Source organism: Acanthaster planci, linkage group LG14 (genome assembly GCF_054643075.1).
Source record: "Acanthaster planci isolate LZ-2023a linkage group LG14, COTS_SCS, whole genome shotgun sequence".
NCBI classification, from domain to species: Eukaryota; Metazoa; Echinodermata; class Asteroidea; order Valvatida; family Acanthasteridae; genus Acanthaster; species Acanthaster planci.
This window is the reverse complement of record NC_141790.1, coordinates 13,679,277-13,702,431: the sequence shown is the minus strand read 5'-3', so window position 1 is coordinate 13,702,431 and position 23,155 is coordinate 13,679,277. Positions and strand designations below refer to the sequence as shown.

General features: G+C 42.6%; 2 protein-coding genes across 9 annotated transcripts; one reads left to right on the top strand and one right to left on the bottom strand.

Annotated features, from left to right (window-relative positions):
• The first annotated feature begins 1,132 nt into the window (after positions 1-1,132).
• Positions 1,133-15,150, top strand: LOC110981745 (cholinesterase-like). 8 transcript variants are annotated; one of them, XM_087145835.1, is made up of 5 exons: positions 1,133-1,801; positions 2,014-2,161; positions 11,930-13,462; positions 13,887-14,059; positions 14,183-15,150. In XM_087145835.1, the coding sequence occupies exons 2-5, from the start codon at positions 2,151-2,153 to the stop codon at positions 14,299-14,301; spliced, it is 1,836 nt and encodes a 611-aa protein (XP_087001961.1). In that variant the 5' UTR covers positions 1,133-1,801; positions 2,014-2,150; the 3' UTR covers positions 14,302-15,150. The 8 variants fall into 8 exon arrangements, with proteins under 8 accessions (XP_087001961.1, XP_022095264.1, XP_022095259.1 ...); XM_022239572.2 differs by lacking the exon at positions 2,014-2,161 and having other exon boundaries at positions 1,134-1,801; XM_022239567.2 differs by lacking the exons at positions 1,133-1,801; positions 2,014-2,161 and adding an exon at positions 2,905-3,248.
• A 635-nt stretch (positions 15,151-15,785) lies between these two features.
• LOC110981694 (protein Wnt-11b-2-like) lies at positions 15,786-22,569 on the bottom strand. Its single transcript, XM_022239500.2, has 6 exons — positions 22,007-22,569; positions 19,292-19,527; positions 18,771-19,072; positions 18,462-18,564; positions 16,743-16,932; positions 15,786-16,503 (listed from the first exon to the last, which is right to left on the bottom strand). Exons 1-6 carry the CDS (start codon positions 22,120-22,122, stop codon positions 16,329-16,331), a joined length of 1,122 nt encoding a protein of 373 aa, XP_022095192.1. The 5' UTR covers positions 22,123-22,569; the 3' UTR covers positions 15,786-16,328.
• Between the last annotated feature and the right edge of the window lie 586 nt (positions 22,570-23,155).

The following is a 23,155-nucleotide window of genomic DNA, read 5'->3' as shown; positions in this document are numbered from 1 at the left end:
AATCTCTCCGTCACCCAGCATATTGTTTGAAATTTAAATTAGGGTTGAAAACATAAACACTGTCGACGAGTGATCAGCGTAACACTAACCCCCACACAAGTGACCGTCATCGCTCGAGGTTGATGTTGTGGTGCCCTCTATTGCCATTCACTATCCAGCCGCAACCAGGTGATTTAGAGCAAACGCGAAGAGCGGAACAAGCAATTTCAATTACTGGTTCTTCAGATTTCCTCCCTTCCCCCTTTTTTTCCACACAGCCCCTAATTGATATCTTAGCCATTCATCTGTCATCGTCCTAGAGATCAGACCGCGAATTCTCCATGGTCTTCTGCCGTTGTTCACACCGCTTTAGACGGGATCAAATCCCCAGGGTATCTGCCTCGCCGCCCAGGGGCGAATAAATCAGAAATGTTGCACGAGCGCGGAGAAATCTAAACGCCAGAACTCGTAATTCTGTCAACTTGGATGAGATTAAACAAATCTTCGGTTGCTAAGAGTTTTTTCTTTTGTAATAAAACACCGGCACTATTTAAATAGGATTTCGCTTTTTCGGTGGAGGTTGCTTTAATTTCTAAGTAATTTATGTCGTCGCGTTTTGAGCTTAGACTAGGGCTTGACTGTCAAAGCAAGGCAGATCAGACTGCTCTCTTGGAAACTAATGAATTTGAGAAATACAATAAAAAAATTAATAATAATAATCAAAAATCATTTATGGGTAAATAATTACCCTTTAATAATTACAACTGTTTTATCAACAGCTACTGAGATCACTGAAGAGGTTTTCGGTTATTTTGGAAAGTGAGCCGTTTCAACAATGTCTTTCAGTCAAATGTTAATTTAAACTTCTTCATTGATACATCCGATTTGTAGCGGTACAATACTCCTTTACAACCAATGCAATTGTGTGCAGATAGCAAATACAACATTTTTACGCCGATTTGGTTGTAATGAATATACCGAAACGATGAAAGGGAACTGTGGGGAATTGGCCCAGATGACGCACCAACACCAGAGGGCTCACTTTCGATCACTTTCACGTTTCATTTAATTAGCAAAGTGCGTCAACAGACTGCCTCTTTAAAGGCCGTGTTATGGGATCGATTTCATCTGAGCGCTAAATCAAAGGATGCTATAGGTGTTTCGGTGACCTGTCAAAAACGAGCTACCCTAGGGCCCCAATTTCACGGACAAACTGAACCAGCCACTGTGTTACAATCACAACCAAAGAAGGTCACGAACCGAAAATGTATACCTTAGCCGTGGACCGTACATGCAACTTGTAAGTACCCACACGGGGCCGGCGCAGTTTCAGACTTCATTTAGCTGGACTGATCAATTCATCAATCTGTTCCAAGGTGGGTGGGTATACACAGCGGAGCTGCACGGCTCTCTCTCATCGGTGACACTGGCTCAAATCACCCGGGAGGGTTTGGCATCTGTGCCCACTCCATCCACATGCAGGCACGCTCATATCGGTGACAGGATGTACACGTTTTGCAATTGAAGGAAACGACTGTCTACAAAGCGCTCCTGTTATCGTACAATCTCACTGGGTTATGTAAAGGGAATATCGAAGACTAGATTTCAGACAGATAAGGGAGTGGCTGTACTTTTGGTGACTGATCCTTTCGACGATTGCTTTCAACTTGTAGGTTTGTGTAAACCTGTGCTTACACCTACCTGTGTGATGTTGAAATGAAAGGATGCTCTCACGTGTGAAGCTCACAAAGCGTAATGAACAGAATTTGAATCAGCTGAAACGCATCGGACAGTTGTAGGGTTTCCAGCAGTGCAATATAAGGTAAGAACTTGATTTGGTTTCAAATAAACTTCTAGCAAAGCAAATGGTAAACTCTCATGGCATGATATCGGTATCGTGCGGTTCTCGGTGTTGATATAAGCAGGGTCTAGAAGATTGGCTTTGGGTAATTAATTTCTTATTGTTGCTGAGAAACGATCAGTAATTCTCTTGATTCTGGACCACTCAAGCAACCGTGCTACCTATTTTTCCAGGTATTTTGCTGCAATATTGCTCCAGTCAAGCTTGAGAACGTCATCAATGACATCATTAAAAACCTTGGAAAAGCTTCCAGTGGGCTTCCGGAAGCATTCTGCTGTTCTGTAATTCCTATGAACACACGAATACATCGATGACTAACGGGTGAGAAAGTGCAACTTGATCGCGGTATGTTTAGATAATAAACATGGTCGAATAACAAACATGCGCAGAGCGCTTGAGTAATTTGTGTAAATCATGCATCGCGGAGGGCCAACGTGAGCCTGGTCAAGCTTTGTACTCGTGCTGGGCTTGTTCTCGTTTGCTATCTTATTCTTTTTGGTCAACGTTCTGCTCCTCTCGGCTGGCAATTTTCAGGAATCAAGGGGTGGTTCCCGATTTGACGTCATTTCTAGTCGTCGATCTTATGGATTGCGACAACTGTTCAGCACTAATTCCTAACCCACCAGATCTAATTTCTGTTTGAATGCGATTGTTTCCCTCCTGCGTCATAATGTTTGTCAGAACTGCAGGTAACGACCTAAACGTCAATGACAGACTGTATCGTTATTGATTTCTGTGCTATGTGCCGCTCTCTGGATGAAGTCTAATACCCTATTAACTATCTCGTAAAACCGGGCACACGATATAAATCATTCCTTGACTTGGTTCAGATTGGTTCTAATCGCTCGGCAGATGGTAAGTTTTACTGTGCTTTCCAAACATTGACACTCTACAATCCCTTGAAATGGTGTACTAGTGGCATTTTTTGTTTCCATGCACCTCTGAAGTGCCATTCACGGAGACCCGATTTCCATGGGGACGCCGAAGAGCTAGTATTCTGACCCCATTGAGTATGAAGTAGGAATGCACCAAAGCTTACCCTATAGCCAGTCCGGGGGATCTGAACTTTGATCCTTCATCAAAATCTCGCATCAAACCCGTCATATCCCTCCGATATTTTTGATTAATTATCCCAAACCTGGACAGAACCTACTTCATGCAGCTGTCAACCGATCAAAATGAAGCTGAAGACGACAAGAGAAACCCTCAGTCCTCATCCAAATGTTTTCTGCTTCTAATTAGAAAAGTCATACCTGTTAATAAAATTCTTTGCTATTGGAATGGAAGGGGAATATTTGCTGCTGAGGATGGCCAACAGTTCAAAGACATTCATAGGCATATGCGGCGTAACTGTCGAAGGGACTCGTGCAGCACTTCATCATCAGTCAATGGTCTTGCCAAGGCTGAGGTAGGCTAAAAATAACTGAAGTGTGGTAACTAACCGAATGTTATTTCTGACAGGAAGTGAACTTCCTTACGTGTGGATATGGGGCATTTAATTGGACTATTCTTGGGCTCGTGCACAAGAATACGAGACTGATGTACTGTACTTGTAAAATGTTTTCTCTGTAATACAACAGCCTGTATATGAGTCATGAGATTTGACGATTAAGCAAGACAAAATTTGGCAAAAACTAACGAATTGCTCATTTCCTGTTATCATTGTTTGGGAACTTGAAAAGCGCTCCCCTCTTTTGTCTTTAAGATAAGTAAACTGTTGTAATAGGTCGCTACAGTTACAAAGGAGGGTGAGACTATTTCAAAATAAAAATGATTTTGATATTGTGAAAATGCACCGTATTGGTGACACAAAAGGGGAAAAGCATCGGCATCAACGTATTGATTTGGGATGGGATGAGGATTCTGTATGATAATTAAGAAGCAACTGATATATTCTGGCGGAATTCTAACACCTGATACCCGTTTGTTGTGTAATCAATATGTGCTCCGAATGTTATCGATACCACCTGTCAATGCTATACGTCATCGATACCACGCGCCAATGACACCAAACAGATGACATTGCATCATGTAGTTCGATTCGTTTTGGTATATCTTAAACGTGCACCTCTGTTTTGAAATTCTTGCATCTCAATTGTCAAAGTGGTTGTGCGAATGCTGTAAAATCCCTAAGAGCTCACATAAATTTATGGTCTGTCTTGGACAAATATAAACTGCTTCAAATGTCAGATGTTAAAGCAGTTAATCAAAAATGTTCTACTTAGAGCACACAGAGGTATTGTTTGGACATCTGTTAGTAGACACAACATCATAAATCATACACGAATATACACAAATGTATAAGTTTACAATCAATTGAAAATGAAGACATTTGTAAAGAAGAATTTCCTTGTAAGCACAAATTAAAAACTGCAAGACGACTGCAAGTCTGCAGATTTTAGATGGCCAGTTTGTTTCCTAGTTGTATGATTTGCACGAGCGACTTGCACGCTATAAACCTATCACGACATTCGCAGACATGCGAATGTTCCGTATCCGTGCCACGTCTTTAAAAAAATTTGCTAGTAATTTTCTGGCAGGAGAATTCATCAGCGTTGTCGGGGCGCACTCAAAGACGGTCAATAGATTCTGGAATTTAGTGGGGACAAGGGAAAATGAACAAATGAACCTTCTCACGAGTCAGAATAAGAGAAATAGCACCCAGTATACACAGCATATCGCCTCTATCGGATAATACATCACAAACTGCATGAGGTAAACCAATCCAAATTATTACTTTTCAGGACCATACCGTGTTACGTGAATAAGTTTTCAACATGTTGGGTGAAATTCAAAGCGAACTTGACGGCCGTATGAGGGCGCTAGAGCGAAGGGCACTACTCAGTGGTGTGTGCAACAGATCGACATTTTAAAGTGTTAGGTTTCGTGTACCATTTGAAGTGACTCCACTGTTATGCTAATTGATACTGCCAAGTTCTGCAAATTATGTTGACTCGATGAAATTCGATATCTATATGAAATCCATATTCGGTGGTTAAGCCTGGACTGAAGGTAACCCTTTTTGCGCAGGCAGCACGAGACCTCGTTGATTATGATATCCGGCCATTTGTCTGCGGGTCACTATGCTTGCTTTGTTTTGGAACACGTAATAAACCTGGCTATGGTGCCCTTTTAAAAAAGGTTTCCCAGTTGTTTTAGTCACAAATTAAGCCCGAAGGCTTCATCTACTTTTTATGCACCGAGGGCAGCCATACATAACATGGTATAGGCATCTCTACTTCATGTCGGGGTTACCGCTTTGTGATCACTTCTCAAGCTAGAGCCCATAATAAATATTCATTGTATAATACACACTGGACAGCAAAAGAAACTTGCCACCTCTGTCTAAGGCCACACATAAAAATTCACTCCATACAAATAAACTATTTTTGTACATAGGTATGCTCCAATACCCCTTACTAATCACATTCCCAAAAGCAAGTGATTATCTTTATAACAAAGAAGAAATTGACATGCAAGGCAACTTTGTTACTGAATGAAAAGTCACAAAATGTAACAGAATGAGCCTTAAGTTTTACGTAGAAATCAATGTCACAGGACGAAATAAAGAAGTCACAATCATTACTTTTCAATAATGTGTATGCATAGTCAGAAAGGATGGCATCCCTATACAGAAACCACCCATACACATCATTTTTACAAAACAGGTGTTCACTTTGTCATTGGTTGTTTAAAATGTTGTCCATTTATGGGTCATTTTTACTTGGTGGAGAGTGCTTTTGTGTGTGACTTTTGATTTAGTAACCAAGTTTCTGTGCATGTCAATTTCTTCTTTGTTATAAAGATAATGACTTGCTTTTGGGCATGTGATTAGTAAGGGGTATTGCAGCATACCCGTGTACAAAAATTGTTTATTTCTATGCAATGAATTTTTATGCGTGGCCTTTGACAGAAGTGGCAAGTTTCTTTTGCTGTCCAGTGCATATTCAAAATATTGAATAACCCCAACCCAGTGAGCCGTAACCGGCACGTGCTCAAGTCATTTTGAAGGGAGTTAGAGCATATATTAGGCGGTTCGGTTAAGCCATTTGCAGTTCAAGACTTGTCAGTGCGCGCCAGTAATGCCGAACTCTTTCCCGCGAGTTACACAACAATTTAAGCCGCCTGCCTGTGGATACCAACGGACCCAAACGCTCACCTAGATCTTTGTAAGTCGTTCCCGATTTTTCCTTTTCACATCTTGAACAACGATGGTAATACATGGACACGAATGTCGTGCTGAACGGAATGATCTACACCCCTTGTATACATTGTCTTTTGTAGACTTGGAGTCTTCCAAGATGTGCAGGTTTCACACAGTTAGTACATTGTGGATATTGTAATGCTGCCCTTAGGCGAGAAAATTTACTTGTAATTTCCCTTCGATATCAAAAAGTGAGGACACGATTAGTTTCTGCAGGAATACTACGAATTCAAGTTGGATCATGCTCAACGTACGAGGCTGACGAAAGCTACGAGCAACAATACTGGATGCTTGAGTGTACAACATACTTCATGAGAACGGGTTAGGGGCTTTATATTGATGGTTACAAGCGCGAAGACTGATACAAAATTACATCTAATAATGGAGCGCCATGTCAGCTACAATAATGCTGTACATTTACACACACCGCGGCCACCGGGCCGGTGAATAACAAACTCCCTTCAGTGAGGCAGCAACTGACTGAAGTAAATTTCCAGCCGAGTGATTTTACATATAGAGTAACCAAGTTCAACCTGTGGTTATACAAACAGCTAGGGAGTGTTGGTCTTTTATTGCAGGCAAATTCAGGGTAGGTCCCAAAGTAACATGTACTGCATGCTTTCAGCTGAATAAAGGTAAGCCAGTCCTTGGCCTTAGCAGGTGACGATTTTCAGCGCAGAAATTTGCAGACGTTTTACAATGTCCCCCCGGGTACGAGTGCTGTTGGAGTGCATTATTGGTGCGGTGTTAGAGGGTGCCTTCAAATGGTTTTGTATGCAGTCATGAATATTCGGAGTGGGAAATTCAAAATTTGGCAGATCTTTTAATAGGCTACTTGAATTTGCTGAAAACTGTAAGGTGGCGCGTTCTTCTTGCTTTGCCCCGGTCATGACATATCCTTCAATCAAGTTTCATTGTTGCAAGGAAACTGTCTGAATCTGTCAGTGACACAGGCAAGCCGTCACCACATGTAGGGCCCTCGAGCTGTATGGCTCAGCCTCGTCAGATCTTTCTCTCCCGTGCCATATTACCACGATGCTGATACACCCCGCGTCAAACCTCGCCATGAAATCGCCACTAATCCACGCATCTTTCGCTACTCGTCGTGTGCGAGTCCTAATTGCGAAAGCGACGATATCAGGCGGCTGAGGGGAAGCTAATGGGGGTCTGCGTGCTGGGGCAGCTCACTGAGGGACAGGTGCGAGGTGACGTGTTGTAAAGAGGTAGTTTGCTTAGACCGTCGTTCCTCCTGGAATGCTGATAAATTCGATGTAATCTTACCCAATATCTTCCTTTTGCTTGCACTCCAACTTAAAGGTGCCCCCGTCAAAAAAGTCTGCTTCACTGAAATTTTTTGTTGTTGTCCATGTTCGACTTTTAACAAGATGCAACATCGACTTGAATAAAGTCTAATCACAAGCGTGTGTTTGTAAACAAGAAAAATCGCTAAGCATAATGCTTACAAGCTCATACAAAATGCATGCGCCTTTTCGGCTGCCCAATATCGTGAGTGGAAAAGCGAGTAATGGTGCTTACGGGGTTCTGAGAGAGTGGTACTTCACTTTGCCGGAAGTGCCATTGACGATGCGCCCGTGCATATATCACTCTATGCATAGAGCCAGGCTAGGCATCGATTGGGACTTGTCCCATTCTGAGAAAATTGAAGTTTGAACATCAGTACATTAAAAAGCCAAATGCTGGTTTGTAATAAGCTGAGTGACTCGAAATCAAGTGATGACGGTTTCTTCAGATCGGCGTTCCAGGAAGTCGGGCGTCGTGGAAAGTAGCTAAAGGAGTGTGGTGATTCCGTCCTAAATTTAGCTCCATGTTCTTTCCAAAAACAAAAAGGTTAATTACAGGGAATTTTTACGGGAATCGGTGACCTCAGCCCTTGATCTTGATTTTGACTAATGGTCTAGTCATGTAGCGGACAGACAGGGAGGCATTTAGGCACTGGGCTGGTTTGTTCGCCTGTCGTAGTACCTTCTTCTATTCTGACTCTCCACAGTTTGTCATTCATGCACAATGTATTTACTTGGTTGTACTGTGCCTGCTTTACAAGCCTCTTCACTATCGGCCTTCTTGAATGAGGCACATTGTGTTTTTATTTATGGATAATTTCTTCACGATGAAAACAGAATAGAGGATTTTGTTACTAAGTCTTGAGTGGATTTGGATGGGTAAAGGGCAGCAAACCAAAGCCATCAGGTCTCATGCAAATAAGGTTTTCCTCCAGATTTTCACTTGATCCACCTTTAAAACCGTCAACGAGAAAAGCTTCTAGAGTACCTGGGCATTGTGTATAGGCATCAAGGGAATAGTGACACGAGGGTATTGATCAGTGTATTTCTGCCCGAGGGGTGTTTATTGGTGTTGCCGCTCCAACCTGAATTCTGCCGACTGAGCGAAGGCGGCTTACCAAGGCACCGGATCAGCCGATCGATCAATATCGTCAGCAGCCTTGAAAAGCTTCCTCTCCTCGGGTGTGTTTTGCTGCTGCTGATGATGACCCGGTAAGCCACGCCGGCCTGCCCTGAGTGGAGTGTTACAGTAGGTAATAAAGTCATATCGCCCGGCGCTATATACAAATCAATTGGGTCAATATCTTCACAAGTGGTGTATAGACTACATCTGGTTATGTTGGGAAAGCCTATAACAGTTTTCTGAATCCCGCCGTTTTCTGATCGTTACGGACAGCGATGCAACCACCCTCTTGTAAGTTATGATGCAGTCTTCTGTTTTATCACCATACCAGCGTTATACACGTTCGTTGCTTTATTATGGCAATGCTATTCTATACTATTCTGGGGGATGGTTTCGCTGCTAGCCGCAATTAAACGCTCACTGTAATTACTGCTATACACGGGTGGAAGGTTTCCGGAAATTGCGGCTACAGGCCGGTAACTACGCGTTATTTGTACGTACACATCAGCTGGCTATGTTATCTTACGAGACGTTCGTGTTTTTCATTTATCGCTCTGTTTTTGTCATCAGTGAAACATTTGATGTTAAACATGTAGGCCTAAGATGACTTTTACATAAAAAGTGTAACAATAACATTAACAGACGCTTCGGTAATTAAAACAGGTGGTCATAAATAAGTGTGTGTGACTAATTTAGTCCTTGACATAATGATGTTCTTATAAGCCAGAATAATTAAATTCATTTATGCCCAACCGTTTTGCGGATCAAACCAAGGGTATGGGTGTGTGTGTGTGTGGGGGGGGGGTAGATGTGTCTTCTTGTTAAGCCAGCCTTGTCCTTTTGTTGCTGTTTCTCCAGCTTCAACTGACCTACGACTTAAACTTGGAAGATGGGGTTAATGCTTTAATGGGGTTTCAAATACTATACGAAATCAGGAATCAGCCATTGTCGACCATTGTCGACCATTGTCGAGTGAGAGGTTGTCGAGGTTGGTCGGTGTAATCTTGTACACGTGACCTGATTATCTGTGAGTGTCTTGAAAATGACAGCTTGTGTTTCTTGTTGCAGTCAAAAATTTAGCCTTAATTGTGATTCCACGGTTTTTGATAGCACAGCTAAGTAAAGCCATGATGAGTGCCCAATTGGTCAAAGAGGTACCAGACAACGTCTTGGATATAGAAACTAAGGCCGTGTTTCGGGTTTCCAGGGCTACGGCAAGGTTCATTGTCTACGTGTTTCCACGCATTTACAATGGAACGAAGACCTAGACCTAGTTCTAGACGAGAGATTCGGATGCAGCCTAAGTTCGCACAACCATGCCCATGCGCAAAGATAAAATCTTACCACAGACCTTGAATAATTCTCGACAAGGCTCACCCTATGTTTCAACAGCGTTCGCTTGAAGCAATACCGGTACAGAAGAGTATTGCTCTGTGTACCAGTCGTGTAGATGTAGTTGGGGATCTGTTATTGCTTGTGAGTACGTGGAGCACATAGCCCACACGTACTATAAACACTGCCTAAGTAATGCTTACAGTAAAATGATTCCGGACAAATAACGGCACGTTACAGTCATTCTAACCTCAATATTATTGTACAAAATCAGAGGGTTATACTATGCAGTTAAAACAATGTGCTGTGCTGAAAATTTGAATAGATGACGTCCTCGTGTATGTAAAAGAAAAGGAGGCATTCAGCTTAATTTGTGACAAACCTGTCTGTTGAATTGGTGGGTTTGCCCCAAAGTTATCGTCTCGAATGTTTGGATGTATTCGGATATTCGGGTTTTGTTCCCAGAAGGTATTTGAGATGACTGGTATTGTTGGTCGACTCCCTGTCATCGAGGTTTGTAGCGTCCATTTCATTTCCACAGCTGTGCTCTCTCCTTGGATTGTAGAACACATGATGTTGGAGTAGCTAATTTGTTCGCCGAAGCCCATCATCTAGAGTAGTTTCACGTGTATTATACTCATGACATACTATACAGGAATGGATAAAATACCTGGACTGATTGATTGATACACGTCTATACCGATTTAATACTGGTACATTACTTTGCGAAGAAAAAGTTGTCCAACATTCGAATTCGAGGAGGCCTTGTGATAATGGTTTTGCTAGTACAAAGCTGGGGTTGGAGCTTTTGAAATCAGAAAGGTGCATTGCAGTTAATATTCAAAGGTAACAAGTTTTTCAATTCCAAATTCCACTGCTTTGGAAATAAGGCCTTTATTGTGTGTGTTTGCCGGTACAAGGACAACTTTTGTTGCTTCTGTTGGAAGTAAACTTAAATGGAGCCTCAGGGTCGGTTTCTTTAGAAAGTGGACCAAACACAGATCGACAAAACGTATTGTGCTGTACGGTGAGGAAGGTGTTGGAAAAGTACTGACGTTAAAAACGACTCACAGCACTGACAGTAAGGTCAAAACGTGATCGATGCCAGAATCTTGTCTTCGCTTTGATTGTACATGATTTGAAAACTTGCTACCGTGAATTCATAGTAGCTGTGATTTATAACTTCATTAGTGGCGTCACTGATCCTTACATTTACCCACAGCCCTGAAGGAAGTCTTTGTGGAGGGGTCCAGGTTTTCGCTTTGATGTTGAGTTTTGACATGGAACGCACGTAGGTTATTATTACAAAATTATCGTCTAACTATTTACGTGTATGCCTTACGCTAACACAACTGGCATGCACTGTGCGTCTTGTGTCCTGTGCACTCCATTTCTGACAGCGTTCGTCAGTAAGTTTAAATTCTTAATTCCTGAATGACACTTTGATGAGGTTAAATTTCTCTGCAGCCAATGTGAAGGCTGTCTGACAGATGGACTTACAAGACAGTGTCTTGAAAACTTTAAGAGTCTAAGCATTCTTGAGGGGTCAGTATGTAAAGTTCGTGTATCTTCGTATCGGTTTTAACGTCTCCCGGCGAAAGGTCAGCGATTCCCAAACGGCGTGATCAATACCATCGTCTGCTTTACAAAACACCCTCAAGGTTGCTTGGTTTCCGACTCGTCTTGCGTGTGGCACTGACACTGAATTTGTCGAGAGACAAGACAGAGCTGATGAACTACACTCAGGCTAAACTTGGAGATTGATCAATTATTTATGTACATGGTATTTCTAGAATAACGTGTGTTAAAATACGATTTCGTGTCACCTCTCTGATATTCGGTTTCGATTATTGGTCTGTCAGATGGGGATTCACATCTTCTAAACGAGACTTCAATTTCTCAATTAATGGGTTAATATGACTAAAATGTGGTCCAGAGTAACGTCTGGTTATATATTTGGTTATTCCTTATCCTCTGAACGTGACTTTAATGTCACCGTCAATTTTTGGAGATTTACTTTTGCAAGAAAGAGAAATCAAAGAAACTATGAAATTACGCGTGTTTGAAAGCTTATATTAATTTTCCGTGTGTAGCACTCTAATTCTGTTGGTCTCAAATTAACTTCGCAGAATGATAAACTTCAAATCGGCAGCAATGGCGTCACGAGTCACCATCGCCATCCTCGTGGGTTTGTGGACATTGGCAATGTCACAAAACGTGGACAACCTTGGTCCCACGGAAGTCATCTCGACGGGTCGAATTCTGGGTAAGAGAATGTCTGTTCTTGGTAAGACGGTGGACGGCTTCTTCGGGATTCCGTACGGGAAGTCACCAGAGGGAAATCTGCGCTTCAAAAGCCCCCTGCCTCGCGAGCCGTGGAACGGTACCTACAACGCCACCACGCACGGGTTCGGATGCTTCCAAGTCCCAGACGAGAACTTCGAGGGATTCCATGGGTCAGAGATGTGGAACCCGAACGTTATGCTGAAGGAGGACTGCTTGAACCTGAACGTGTGGGTGCCTTACCCTAGGCCGACCAACGCTGCTGTCATGGTGTGGGTGTACGGTGGGTCTTACATTTCAGGTGTGGATTCCTTGGACGTCTACGATGGGAAAACGCTGGTCGCTGAGGAAGGCGTCATTGTGGTTTCCATGAATTACCGAGTAGGCGCGCTGGGATTCTTAGCCATGGATGACCCTAACGCTCCGGGAAATATGGGACTCAGGGACCAGACCTTGGCTTTGCAGTGGGTGCAAGACAACATCGCAGTCTTCGGTGGGGATCCAGGCCAGGTTACTCTGTTCGGGGAGAGTGCTGGAGCTGCCAGTATCTCACTTCATATGATCTCCCCAGAGAGTATGCATCTCTTCAAGCGAGCGGCTCTAGAGAGCGCTGCCCTCAGCGTACCTTGGGGATACTACACGATGGAAGAGGGGATCCGTAGAGGTATGATACTAGCGAAGCAACTGCACTGCACCGAGGATACCATGGGTAACGTGCTCACCGTCCCACAGGTGATTGACTGTTTACGTAGTAGGGATGTGGTTCAAATCCTGACCTTCCAGTGGGTTACCTCAGACTATCTTGACTTCCCCTTTGTTCCTGTCGTGGACGGTAGCTTCCTAACAGAGCGGCCAGAGACGGCTCTCAAGCGGGGAGCGGTCAAGGACTGCGAGCTGCTAATTGGCAGTAACACAAACGAAGGCTCCTTCTTCCTGATCTACGAGGTGCCAGGGTTCTCCAAGGACACAGACAGCCTTCTGGACAAGGAAGCTTTCATAACGGCGATGAAGTACGCTTTCCCCCAAGCAAACTCCTTCGGGATGAAGGCGCTGGAATACCAGTACACGCCTTGGCTGAACCCGGAAAACAGGTCACTCCTGCGAGACGCGATAGACAAAGCCACCGGGGATTACAACTTCATCTGCCCGACCTACGAGATGGCTTTGGGGTACGCTCGATTCGACCACCCGGTGTATTACTACCGCTTTACTGATCGGTCGTCCAATAACCCCTGGCCTGCCTGGATGGGTGTGCTTCACGCTGATGAGATCGCTTACATCTTCGGACTTCCTCTTCATCCGGAGCAAGGTTTCAACTCTCAGGAGGAGCAGCTGAGTCGAATGATGATGAGATACTGGGCCAACTTTGCCAAAACTGGGTAAGTCGAGCAAAATTGGAAAATTATTTAAATATTTAAGATTAATGAATCTGCCGAGTTAGAGATGTGTAACTTATGCCATCTCGAGCTGCAGCTCTGGAAATTTAATAGAAAGTGGATCCAAACTTCTTTTGCTACAGTTTCCTTTCTACATGTGTAGCCGTTTGGAATGAAATTGTGTTTGCGATCAAACATCAACAATCGTAAATTTGATTCTTTCTTACATCTCTGATCGTGACGGTTCAAAACAGCATTTGTCGAGAGTATAAGCTCCTTGACTGTGGGGGACATGTCACTGTGGTAAAACACCAGGAACTGGCATAAATCAATGGATGATAACATGAGGTTGACGGAAACTGACAAACGATAGCCCCCTCGATCTCAAGGCTCATTATCATGTTTGACTTTTTCTTACGACACGTAGCAATCCTAACGCCAACTCTGGGAGCGACTGGCCTCTTTACACTGTGGAACAACAGCAATTCTTCACGTTGGACAAATCCATCATTGGCGGGGAATACTTGATTGGACGTGGTCCCTTTGCTCAAGCCTGTGCTTTCTGGAGGGAGTATTTCCCCACCCTGGTAACGCAGACAGGTACGTCAAGCAGACGGATAGATGCTATAACAGTCACACCCTCCATATAAGAAGGGAATGCCAACAGGTTTTCCTCTGGTTGTCAAATTCATGTTTTCATGATCCGACTTCTTGTATTTGCAGGTGACATTAGCGAGGCAGAGAGGATTTGGAAACAACAATTTAATGACTGGAGCACGAAGTACATGGTCAACTGGAAAGCAGAATTTGACAAATATGTCAACGGAAAGCAATGCGAGTAGAGACGGAGTTAATTCGCCTGGATGTACACTTTTTATACAGAAGAATTCCACAAAAATAGATTCATGTCCTGTTAATACCTTTTTCATTAACTGGTTTTAAGAGTTTGATTTACGTTGTTTGTGCTGTCGAAAGTGAAGGGTTTCTTTAAATTGTTTAATTTGTTTGTTTGCATTGCTGCTGCTGGTTTAGGAAGTATTGGTCTTTTTAAACTCAGTGGTTCAGTTGATTCATAATCGTTTGCAAACTTCTTTTCAAAGACTTTTCTACCTCGTGTTTAAAATATCTGAAGACTATCCCCAATGATTTTTAGTTTTATGGGGACTGACACAGTAAACATCAATGTGAGTTTTTGTGTTCAAATATTTCGACCGTTGGCAAATTCTATCACCATGTTTCATTAGTCTTTCAGGAGTACGTGGTTAAAGCGCCCTCTTTGGACATTATTGAGTGAAACAAGCATTGCGTTGATAGGATGAACAATACGGGATACAGTCTTAGGCTGCATCCAAATCTATTGTCTAGAGCTTGGTTTAGCTCTTCACTCCGTTGTAAAAGCGTGGAGACGCTTAAACAATAGACCAAGCCGTAGCCCTGGAAGCCCGTTTCGGACACGGCCTTAATCCATAATAAGTGAAATTATTACCGCTGTGGGAATAAAACTAAGTTGTTTTTATACAACGGAGCTATATTTGGTTATTATCTTGCATTTGTAAAGATTTTTCTCGAGTATTATTGATTTGTTGTCAATTATCTTAATTTCGTGTGTAATGGGTGATGGCATGGAAAAATAACTAATCATTTAGGTTGGATCTTTAAAATAAACTACCTGTAATCGTATTAAGCCCTAACTTTGTTGTCAGTGAAGTTTTGATATTACTTTGGTGTTCAGAGTAAAACCACTTGTAAATATGTCCAGCGACTAACCCATTCTTCCCCTTTCCTTAGGAAAATGTATCAAACGAATGTGTAACTTGGGGGTTGGGTATTGAAGGTATCAAAATGGACGCCAGGTGCAAAATGTCGGCTCAATCCATGTGCGCTCGAGGGAGCGCTACGACTACACGCGACTGCATCGGTCCACGGACGTGTATAATAAAATCTGGACTCGCATGCCTTTAATCAGCTTATAGAGTCATTGAATCCACTCGTAGCCATTTTACCGAGCCGAATACAAAGCTTTCCTGGTAATGCCCGCCTTTGTTCTTCCTGACGTCCATAGAAGGGAGCCAACCCACGCTTTTGTATTCGGCTCGGTAAAATGGCCGCTGGTTGGCTTCTTTTTTATACGAAGGCTTTGCAAGTCCAGTTTTTTTTTTATATACGTCCGTGCATCGGTCTCACTGCATCAGTCTGATGCCAAAGGAAAATCTATTTAAAAAAAACAGCAACTGGCAACACATCATCAGGGTTGGGTTTTATTTACAGTGGGTAGAAATTCAGCTCTTGTTTTATTCACAGGGCAAAAACTAAAACTAAGGAAAAAAGAAACAATGCAACGAATAAATGACATTGGAAATATCCAAGCGCCTATATAACTTTCATACTCTTATATACAGGTCCAAGGTTTACTTATGTAATATATAGGACTTCGAACTACAAAACAACTTTAATGATGTAGTATTGTTAAATGATTATAATTTTATGATCCTTGTTCTGGAAAATGGAAAGCAGATGTACAAGAAATGAGTAATTCGTCAAGGCGTAGCCCAAGTCCTGGGAGTGACTGAACAATTGCGGACCCAAAAATATGTGACAAAGAAAGATTTTGTTTACAAGACGAACCCCTTATTTTTGATTTAATGGAATGTTGGTAAATGTCACTCCATTGCTGATGAAAAATGCATATGAATTATATATTTTCCAACGAAGCCACTCCTTTAAATAGCACTTATTAGTTTTTTGCGCGATTTATTTACAACGAGTGCAATACATGTTTTACCTTTATTGACAGAACCATGGAAACTTATATAATTATTTTGAGAGAAACTCCTCAGAACATGTAGGTTTTAGACACCAGAGAGTCTAACTACAAGCACACGTCCTTCTCCACAATTTGGCGGCATTCGTCACACGTGACGTAGCAGCACCAATTGTACTTGCAACGGCACTGTTCCGTGACTTCAGTAACCAGCGTCTCGTAGCCTCGTCCACAGCACATCAAGTCACAGCCTTCAGTACGTGGCGAGGTCCTATTACAAGTCCTACAAAGGGAAAAAATGAAATAGGTTAGTGCGCCCTCTTGTGGGCATTTGTGTTTGTTTCCTCTTCAGGAAAATGCATAATTACTGGGCAAGTTCGACGACAACAATTTGTCAACCAATGTTTCGATTTCACTGGGTATCCTGGATATAGTTTTGTGTACGGGTTACCAGGGATAGTGGTCGACAACAAATGATACTCGCTCGAACAAGGCCATATAGTTAAAGCTATACTGCCCAACCTTCCACGTGTGCCATAGGACCCAGCCTTGATGTTCTGTCTGCAGTAGTCAGGGGAGGCCGTCAGGTAGATCAAATCATACAGGGTGTAGTCCTTCAGCTGTGGATCTTTGGGAACCAGTTCACGTCTCACCACGGTGCGCCGGAAAGAAACTTCAGTTGCCCCAGAGTACTTCCGCTTTAGGGCCATTCCTACCGCCAAGAATAAACGATCTGGTTCAAATCCTGTCTCGAGCGAGCCTCACAATATGTTGGCTCTAACTGAGTAAGGGGTTCGTTTTGTAAACAAAATCTTTCTTTGTCACATATTTTCGGGTCCACAATTGTTCAGTCACTCCCAGGACTTAGGCTACGCCTTGACGAATTGCTCATTGCTTGGCACATCTGTTTTCAATTTTCCTGAACAGGGATCATAAAATAACAATCATTTAAACAATACTGCATCAGTAAGGACTACAAAAATTGTTGTCGTCAAATTTGATTTTTCGTTAGTTAGTTTTTATTTACTTCTAACCAGTTTTATCCTGATGTTTGACTTTAGAAACCCGCTTTATTTTTCGCTGACACTTCATGGTTTTAATTTTCACCGTTTTTGGCAAATTGAAAGGATAAGCAGTTGGTATAACACTTTTCCCCTTTTCATCAGCGGAATGAAAACACGAAACATATACCTTTTCAAGTAAATCGCAAATTTCTGCCTTTTTGAGCAAAACAAACAGAATTTGTCTTATATTGTTGTCTGCTAAAATATAAATTTTAGAATTCTAGAATAATCTGAGTCTAAAATTCATGAATTTAAAAATAATGATCATTCCACCTCTTAATCTCGACTTTTTGCGGTATACAGTACTCGCAGAAAATGTCAAACTAGCATTTCTTTCCGGCGACAGAGTCAGGCAGAATTACAAGAATGAAATTGTAAACTCTTTGCAGATTTCATTCTTTCCTCCGGGCAATATCTCTAGTATCCCAAGAAAGACACGACTTATTGTTCTCGTCTGTGTTTCAAATGTCACGTCCCATGCTGGCTGCGCCGGCGCGCTGGTTATTGTTCTACATGTCTGGTCTGCGAAAAATGAGAACGTGAGACATTGACGGATGACGCTTGAAACAGGAAGGGGGTCAAGACAGCTGGAGCCCGTAGGACCTGGAGACTCCGGTGAGTTTCCGTCGGCGTGCATCATTGACATCATCAAGAAAGTATAACCCCCCCCCATACTCGAGATATTTTCAACACCACTTCGGTTGCCATGCGGCTGTTTTTTCATTCGTGCATCCGTGCATAATTATTTCAGCATTTCGAAACCAGAAACTGCTAATTACTGCCAGGGGGTTGAACTACTGACTCAGATTCCAAGCTGGATTGGAATAAATATTCAGCGATTCCTCCCTCCATCTGTGTAAAATAACAGGACACCCTTTCATCCAGGATTGATAATCAGCGCTTCCAGTCTTTCACTAAAGCTTTTCCTACCTTGACAGCAATGCAATGGAAAGGGGGCGACAAACGTAGTCATAGGTACAGAACGTGACAAACTCGCGCCTGTGGACCAAACACTGAAGTCTGCTGCCACCAAGCGAGCAAGAATCGTCAAGGGTATTATTCAAGGGTATAATTGGTTCTCGTTGAGGGCAGCAGACTCATCTTGAGCAACCTTACCACAACATACTAGGGGATCATGTGTGTGGTATTACAAATATTTTGACTCATGAGGACGTACCTATTACAGAGATGTTGGGTAGGGCTTTCCAACAAGTCTTGAGGTTGCACGAGCCCGACACACCGTGACACTTGCATCTTCTCTTGATCGTCGACTCTATCAACTAATGCAAACAAAAACTCTTACTATTCACAGGTAAGATCAGTGTGACAGTTTCCGTTGCTTTGCCTCATTGTGTTTCATGCACTGTAGGCATCTGTCAACTTGGAAGCTGACAAAAATACCAACCACAGCAACAGCATGTTGCAACATGTACAACAGCATAATCGGTATCGATGACTGAAGTGCAACCACTCACCAACAGCTTACCTTCAAGCCGGCATTGTTGTTGTGTAGGTTCAGCTTGGATCTCGGGTTGTCTCTGTTCCGATTGGTCAACAGAGGGCCGTTGGCAAATCTGGTAGTGAACTCAATCCCATAATCTACGTCATCGCTGCAGCCTCCCCACCGGAATGCCTCCTGGGGGTTGTTAGGGTGGGCTTCTTTGTCTTCCCCCAGCGGCAACTGACCACACCCACACCGGGACAGCATACCAGAGCTGCACTCTAAGGCCAAAGTTTGTGCGAGGCTAGCTGCTGATAGGGCTTGAACGAAAGCTGCTTCGCGGGTACCTGTGGGACCAAAAAAAAAAAAATTGAGGAAAAAGAGCTTTGCTAAATTGCAAGTCGATGATATGTAATTCTTTTTGCCTTCTGAAAACAATGCATTTCACGATTAAGTTCACTAAAAGAGTATCAATTTTATTTTGGAAAAAAGCTGTAAAACAGCTGTAAAAACGAAACCTCTTAAAATCGTTATGATCATTATTATTTAGAGTTCTCTTTATCAACCTTTGTTCAGATCAGGAGTAAAGTTTGGCGCTGAGTTGATACTGCTACAGTTCCATCGTCGATCTTGAAATTGAAGTTGACAGGTGTCAAAGGTCACAGTGGTAGACTCGACCACAGCCGCCATGGCGTCAAGATTTCTCTTGCAAAGTGACTTCTGTGGGGAGACTAGTAGGCGGCTAGATTTACAGGCTGTCGCGTTGGTCCACACTGTGTTCTTGTTTTCCTTGGTCAACGCTCTACAAATAGAGTACGTTAAGAATGTACAGTCTTCTGCGTCAATAGCTGCACGTTGAATTATCTTCCCCTTAAAGAATTTTAGGCGCATTGTTTCGGCATTGATCCTCAACGGATTCATTATTGCCTCAACACCAGCTTCTATTAGCAGGAGTTTGTCACAGACTAGCAGTGGGGGGGGGGGGTGTAGGGGCAACTTTCCCCAAACGTATTTTTTTCATAAAGAATACATTATAAGTAAGAGAGAAATCAGTTTATTTGTTTCTCAAATATTAGCACCAAAACACTAAGAAAAACTTGAAATAAAAGCAAGGATGTCGGTACCGGGAGTAAGGTATTCGATATATCTTCTCCTCGAACATCATGCTCAGAGATCCAACAGCTGCATTCGCTTTTGAATTTGCTCCCGCCCCCGACACCAATAGCTGGATAAGCCACTACAGACTAGATATCATAACCAACACAGGGATATATCAGCCACTCTCCTGAGGTATTTTGAAATTATTATCTACCTGTTTTCAAATGGATCAATTAATGTTGATTCAAGAAATCCATTTACAACCTATAACGAGTCTGTTATAAGTTATTACTTCTATTAAAGAAAATTGCATCTGTTTTCAAATCTTTAAAATTAGACAGGATTTTAAGGACCCAAGTAGCTTTAAAAAGGGTATTATTTCCTAACGCTTAGTAACTTTCTATGCAGTGCTTAGCACCGTTAATTGTGCAGTCGAGGTAATATAAGCTTGTTGTTTTTCTATAGCCTTTCACAAAACCCTACTTATCAAGTCTGGTACCCTGTGTGTTATTTACACAACTGAGGCAAGGTCTTCCGCTCAGGAATCTTAAAGGATTCCACCTTCGAGAACAAATTGTTCTCCAAAAAGCCTGACTGGTATGAGGAAGGCAATTAATTTTAAGGGACAACTTTAAGGGACAACTCGCCGCGTCTTTTAATTGCTTGTTTGACATTGGAAGACGGCAGAATAAGATATCTTCCAAGGGTCTTTGGCCTGCTCGGGAGTTTGTTGTTCAAGACTCAAACTTGGGGAGAAGATAACAAGTACAAGTTATGGAAGTCACCCGGGATTTATTTTCACAAAATTTGAAACGTTACAAAGTTGCAACGAATAATTCCAGAAGAGTCCACCGAATAAAATGAATCATTTTTATGAGGCATGGATGGAGCGCGTGCATCATGATTAATCGCTCGATAGCAATGAAACACTACATGCTTCAGACATAACTCCTTGATGAGTTTGTCATCGATTCTTACCCGATGGCTTGTAAACCAAGTCATTTGCTCATTGTCCCTGACACTTGGCGGCATCTTTACTTCTCCCAAATCCTCCCCTTCTTAGGAACTTCTTAGGAAGATGCCGCCAATTAGTATACTCTGTAAATCCCGGCACACGATTTAAAAAGTCCGTACATGGTATTAGATGTGTCTTCTGACAGGATGTAGTGGCTTTACCTTATCCAGTTTCTGGACTTCGACTTAAGGGGGGTGAGGCAGGGAGAGTGGTGAGTTTGTATCCTAATGAGCTCTTGTTTGGAGACAGAAGGACCACCGTGTGGTCTGTCAGCATAAGATTCATTGTTGAGGGGTTGCTTTCAATGCCCTTCTTACTGAGAGGTAAACTGGGCAGGTGTGGCGCTGTCATTTATCTGATTATCGTCAGCCAGACTGGTCCCTTTGTGCCCGTGGTTAAGTCATATCTCACGGTGTGGTAAACTGTTGCCTCCCGCTGAGTCTAACGGCTCCCGAGAGCCCGTCGTTTTTGGTGTGACTCTTTGAACGATATGACAGAAATTAACCTCAAGTAACCCTTGAGATGGCCAGTCAAATGACATCCGAATTGTTCCTGATTACAGCTCATAAAAGAGAGAAGTTCAACTACCCGCTGGTCCTAACTTTGGCGCTTCTAAAAAGTATGCTATACTTTCGGCTTGAAAAGGAGCCGTGCTTGAGTAATGGCCTTAAAAGGCTTAGGCATCATCATCGTGGATCTTGTATACGACATCTAGACATTATACCAAGCTGTGTTCAATCGATCAGTGGAAAGTGGTCATAAAAACCCAGATCCTACTACAAGTGACTGAAAAATGTCTGTTTTTTTTTCAGTGTAATTGCCTGTTTTAGAGAATAACCTGACCCTGTACAGGTATGCAATGCATAAAAAAGCATCAACTAACAACACTTTTCTAAGTCGATTTAACATTTTGTGAGACTATATTCTAGCTTAATCGGTCCTGCCTTTCCTGATAAATCACTACAACAATCTTCAAATACAAATTTTTCAAAGTGATTTTCCACTGAACGGCAACAAAGCGTTGAATGAGCCATGCACCTTAAATAAAACAGAAAATCGTCAAAAAATGATGATTTGAAAAGATGCATGTAATTAGTTGTAAATTTCTACCTGATACCAGTTTCATTAGATATGACGGGAAAAAATGGGAAAACTCGGTTAAACTTACATCCATTTCAGCCCATAGGCGTTGGGAGTGTAAGGGACGAATGAAACAAGTGCCACGGTCCAAAAGACGAATAGATCCCAACCAGAAATCATGATGTTGGTTCGCCGTGGTGCCATGGTCCAACTTCGGTTCGTACAAGTGCCGGCTACTCAGTTGGCCTAAATATCGAGTTGGACTCCGCGCCTGCTTTCGACCTGTTCAGGACATGATCTTTGTGGACTAATTAAGATGTTCGAATGGGGTAGAAACATGTCATGCAACCGCGCCGTGTTATTTTCCTCGGTCCATGACGACAAGTCATCGGTGTTATTCCTTAACAGAGTTTCTTGCGCCAATTAGAGAGTGATGTTCTAAGCTGCCTCGGACCGTGAAGAGGATGATGAGACCCTTAAAAACGCCCCAGAGGGCACAGACACCTAATTTGTGAGGCTAAAGAAAATGGTTCAAAAGGCCGGGCTATTTGGGTGTCCATTCAGTGGCAGGATTGTGTCCTGAGGACGATTGCAAGGGGGCGGTGGGAGTGATCTGAGATGATGGGGGTAAAGAACGGCCCGATAACAATAGTTACTCTCATCAGATCAGTGTCGGCTCGTTCAGTCATGCGCACACAGTTGGTCAGATTAGGAGTGGTTACTAACTTTTTTTTTTAGATGAGCCAACCAGTTGCATCGTCTTTAACTGCTGAGCAAACAAAGGCACAAATTACCAGTAAAAATCCACGACTATAAACGACTATAAGCCAAGATCCCTGGGCATTTTTGCTCTGAATTACTTTCCCGAACAATATTCTATTTTACTTAGAATTTGAAGTGTTTTTTTCCGTATTATTCAACTTCTTTTGGGCTTCCAGAAAAAAAAGTAAAAGACGAAAAATCTGCCCCGATGAGGCACTGTTACTGAACACTCTCGATTACTGAAATAGTCGGGTGACTGGACGAAAGTAATATGGTATTATTCGTATTTCTTGCGTTAAATGACAAGCCTTGGTTGTTTGTTGCGTTCAGGGCAGAAATTTTGATCTCGGTCTCAGAAAACACTTATTTTCAGCCACAACCGCAAGCGTGTTATACCAGCAGCAATGTGCGTACTTACTGCGCGCGTAAAAAAAGCATTCTGACGTATTAGACACGTGCGTGGATGGTTAGACGC

What these genes read in the sequence shown, in the direction of transcription:
- LOC110981745 (XM_022239567.2), top strand. Translation starts at nt 3,121, where the DNA reads ATGGAAGGGGAATATTTGCTGCTGAGGATGGCCAACAGTTCAAAGACA. An exon ending in ATGGTCTTGCCAAGGCTGAG is followed by an intron (nt 3,249 to 11,929) that starts GTAGGCTAAAAA and finishes TTAACTTCGCAG; the next exon opens with AATGATAAACTTCAAATCGG. An exon ending in GCCAACTTTGCCAAAACTGG is followed by an intron (nt 13,463 to 13,886) that starts GTAAGTCGAGCA and finishes TACGACACGTAG; the next exon opens with CAATCCTAACGCCAACTCTG.
- LOC110981694 (XM_022239500.2), bottom strand. Translation starts at nt 22,122, where the DNA reads ATGGCACCACGGCGAACCAACATCATGATTTCTGGTTGGGATCTATTC. An exon ending in GCCTATGGGCTGAAATGGAT is followed by an intron (nt 19,528 to 22,006) that starts GTAAGTTTAACC and finishes CTCTATTTGTAG; the next exon opens with AGCGTTGACCAAGGAAAACA. An exon ending in TCCTATGGCACACGTGGAAG is followed by an intron (nt 16,504 to 16,742) that starts GTTGGGCAGTAT and finishes TTCCCTTTGTAG; the next exon opens with GACTTGTAATAGGACCTCGC.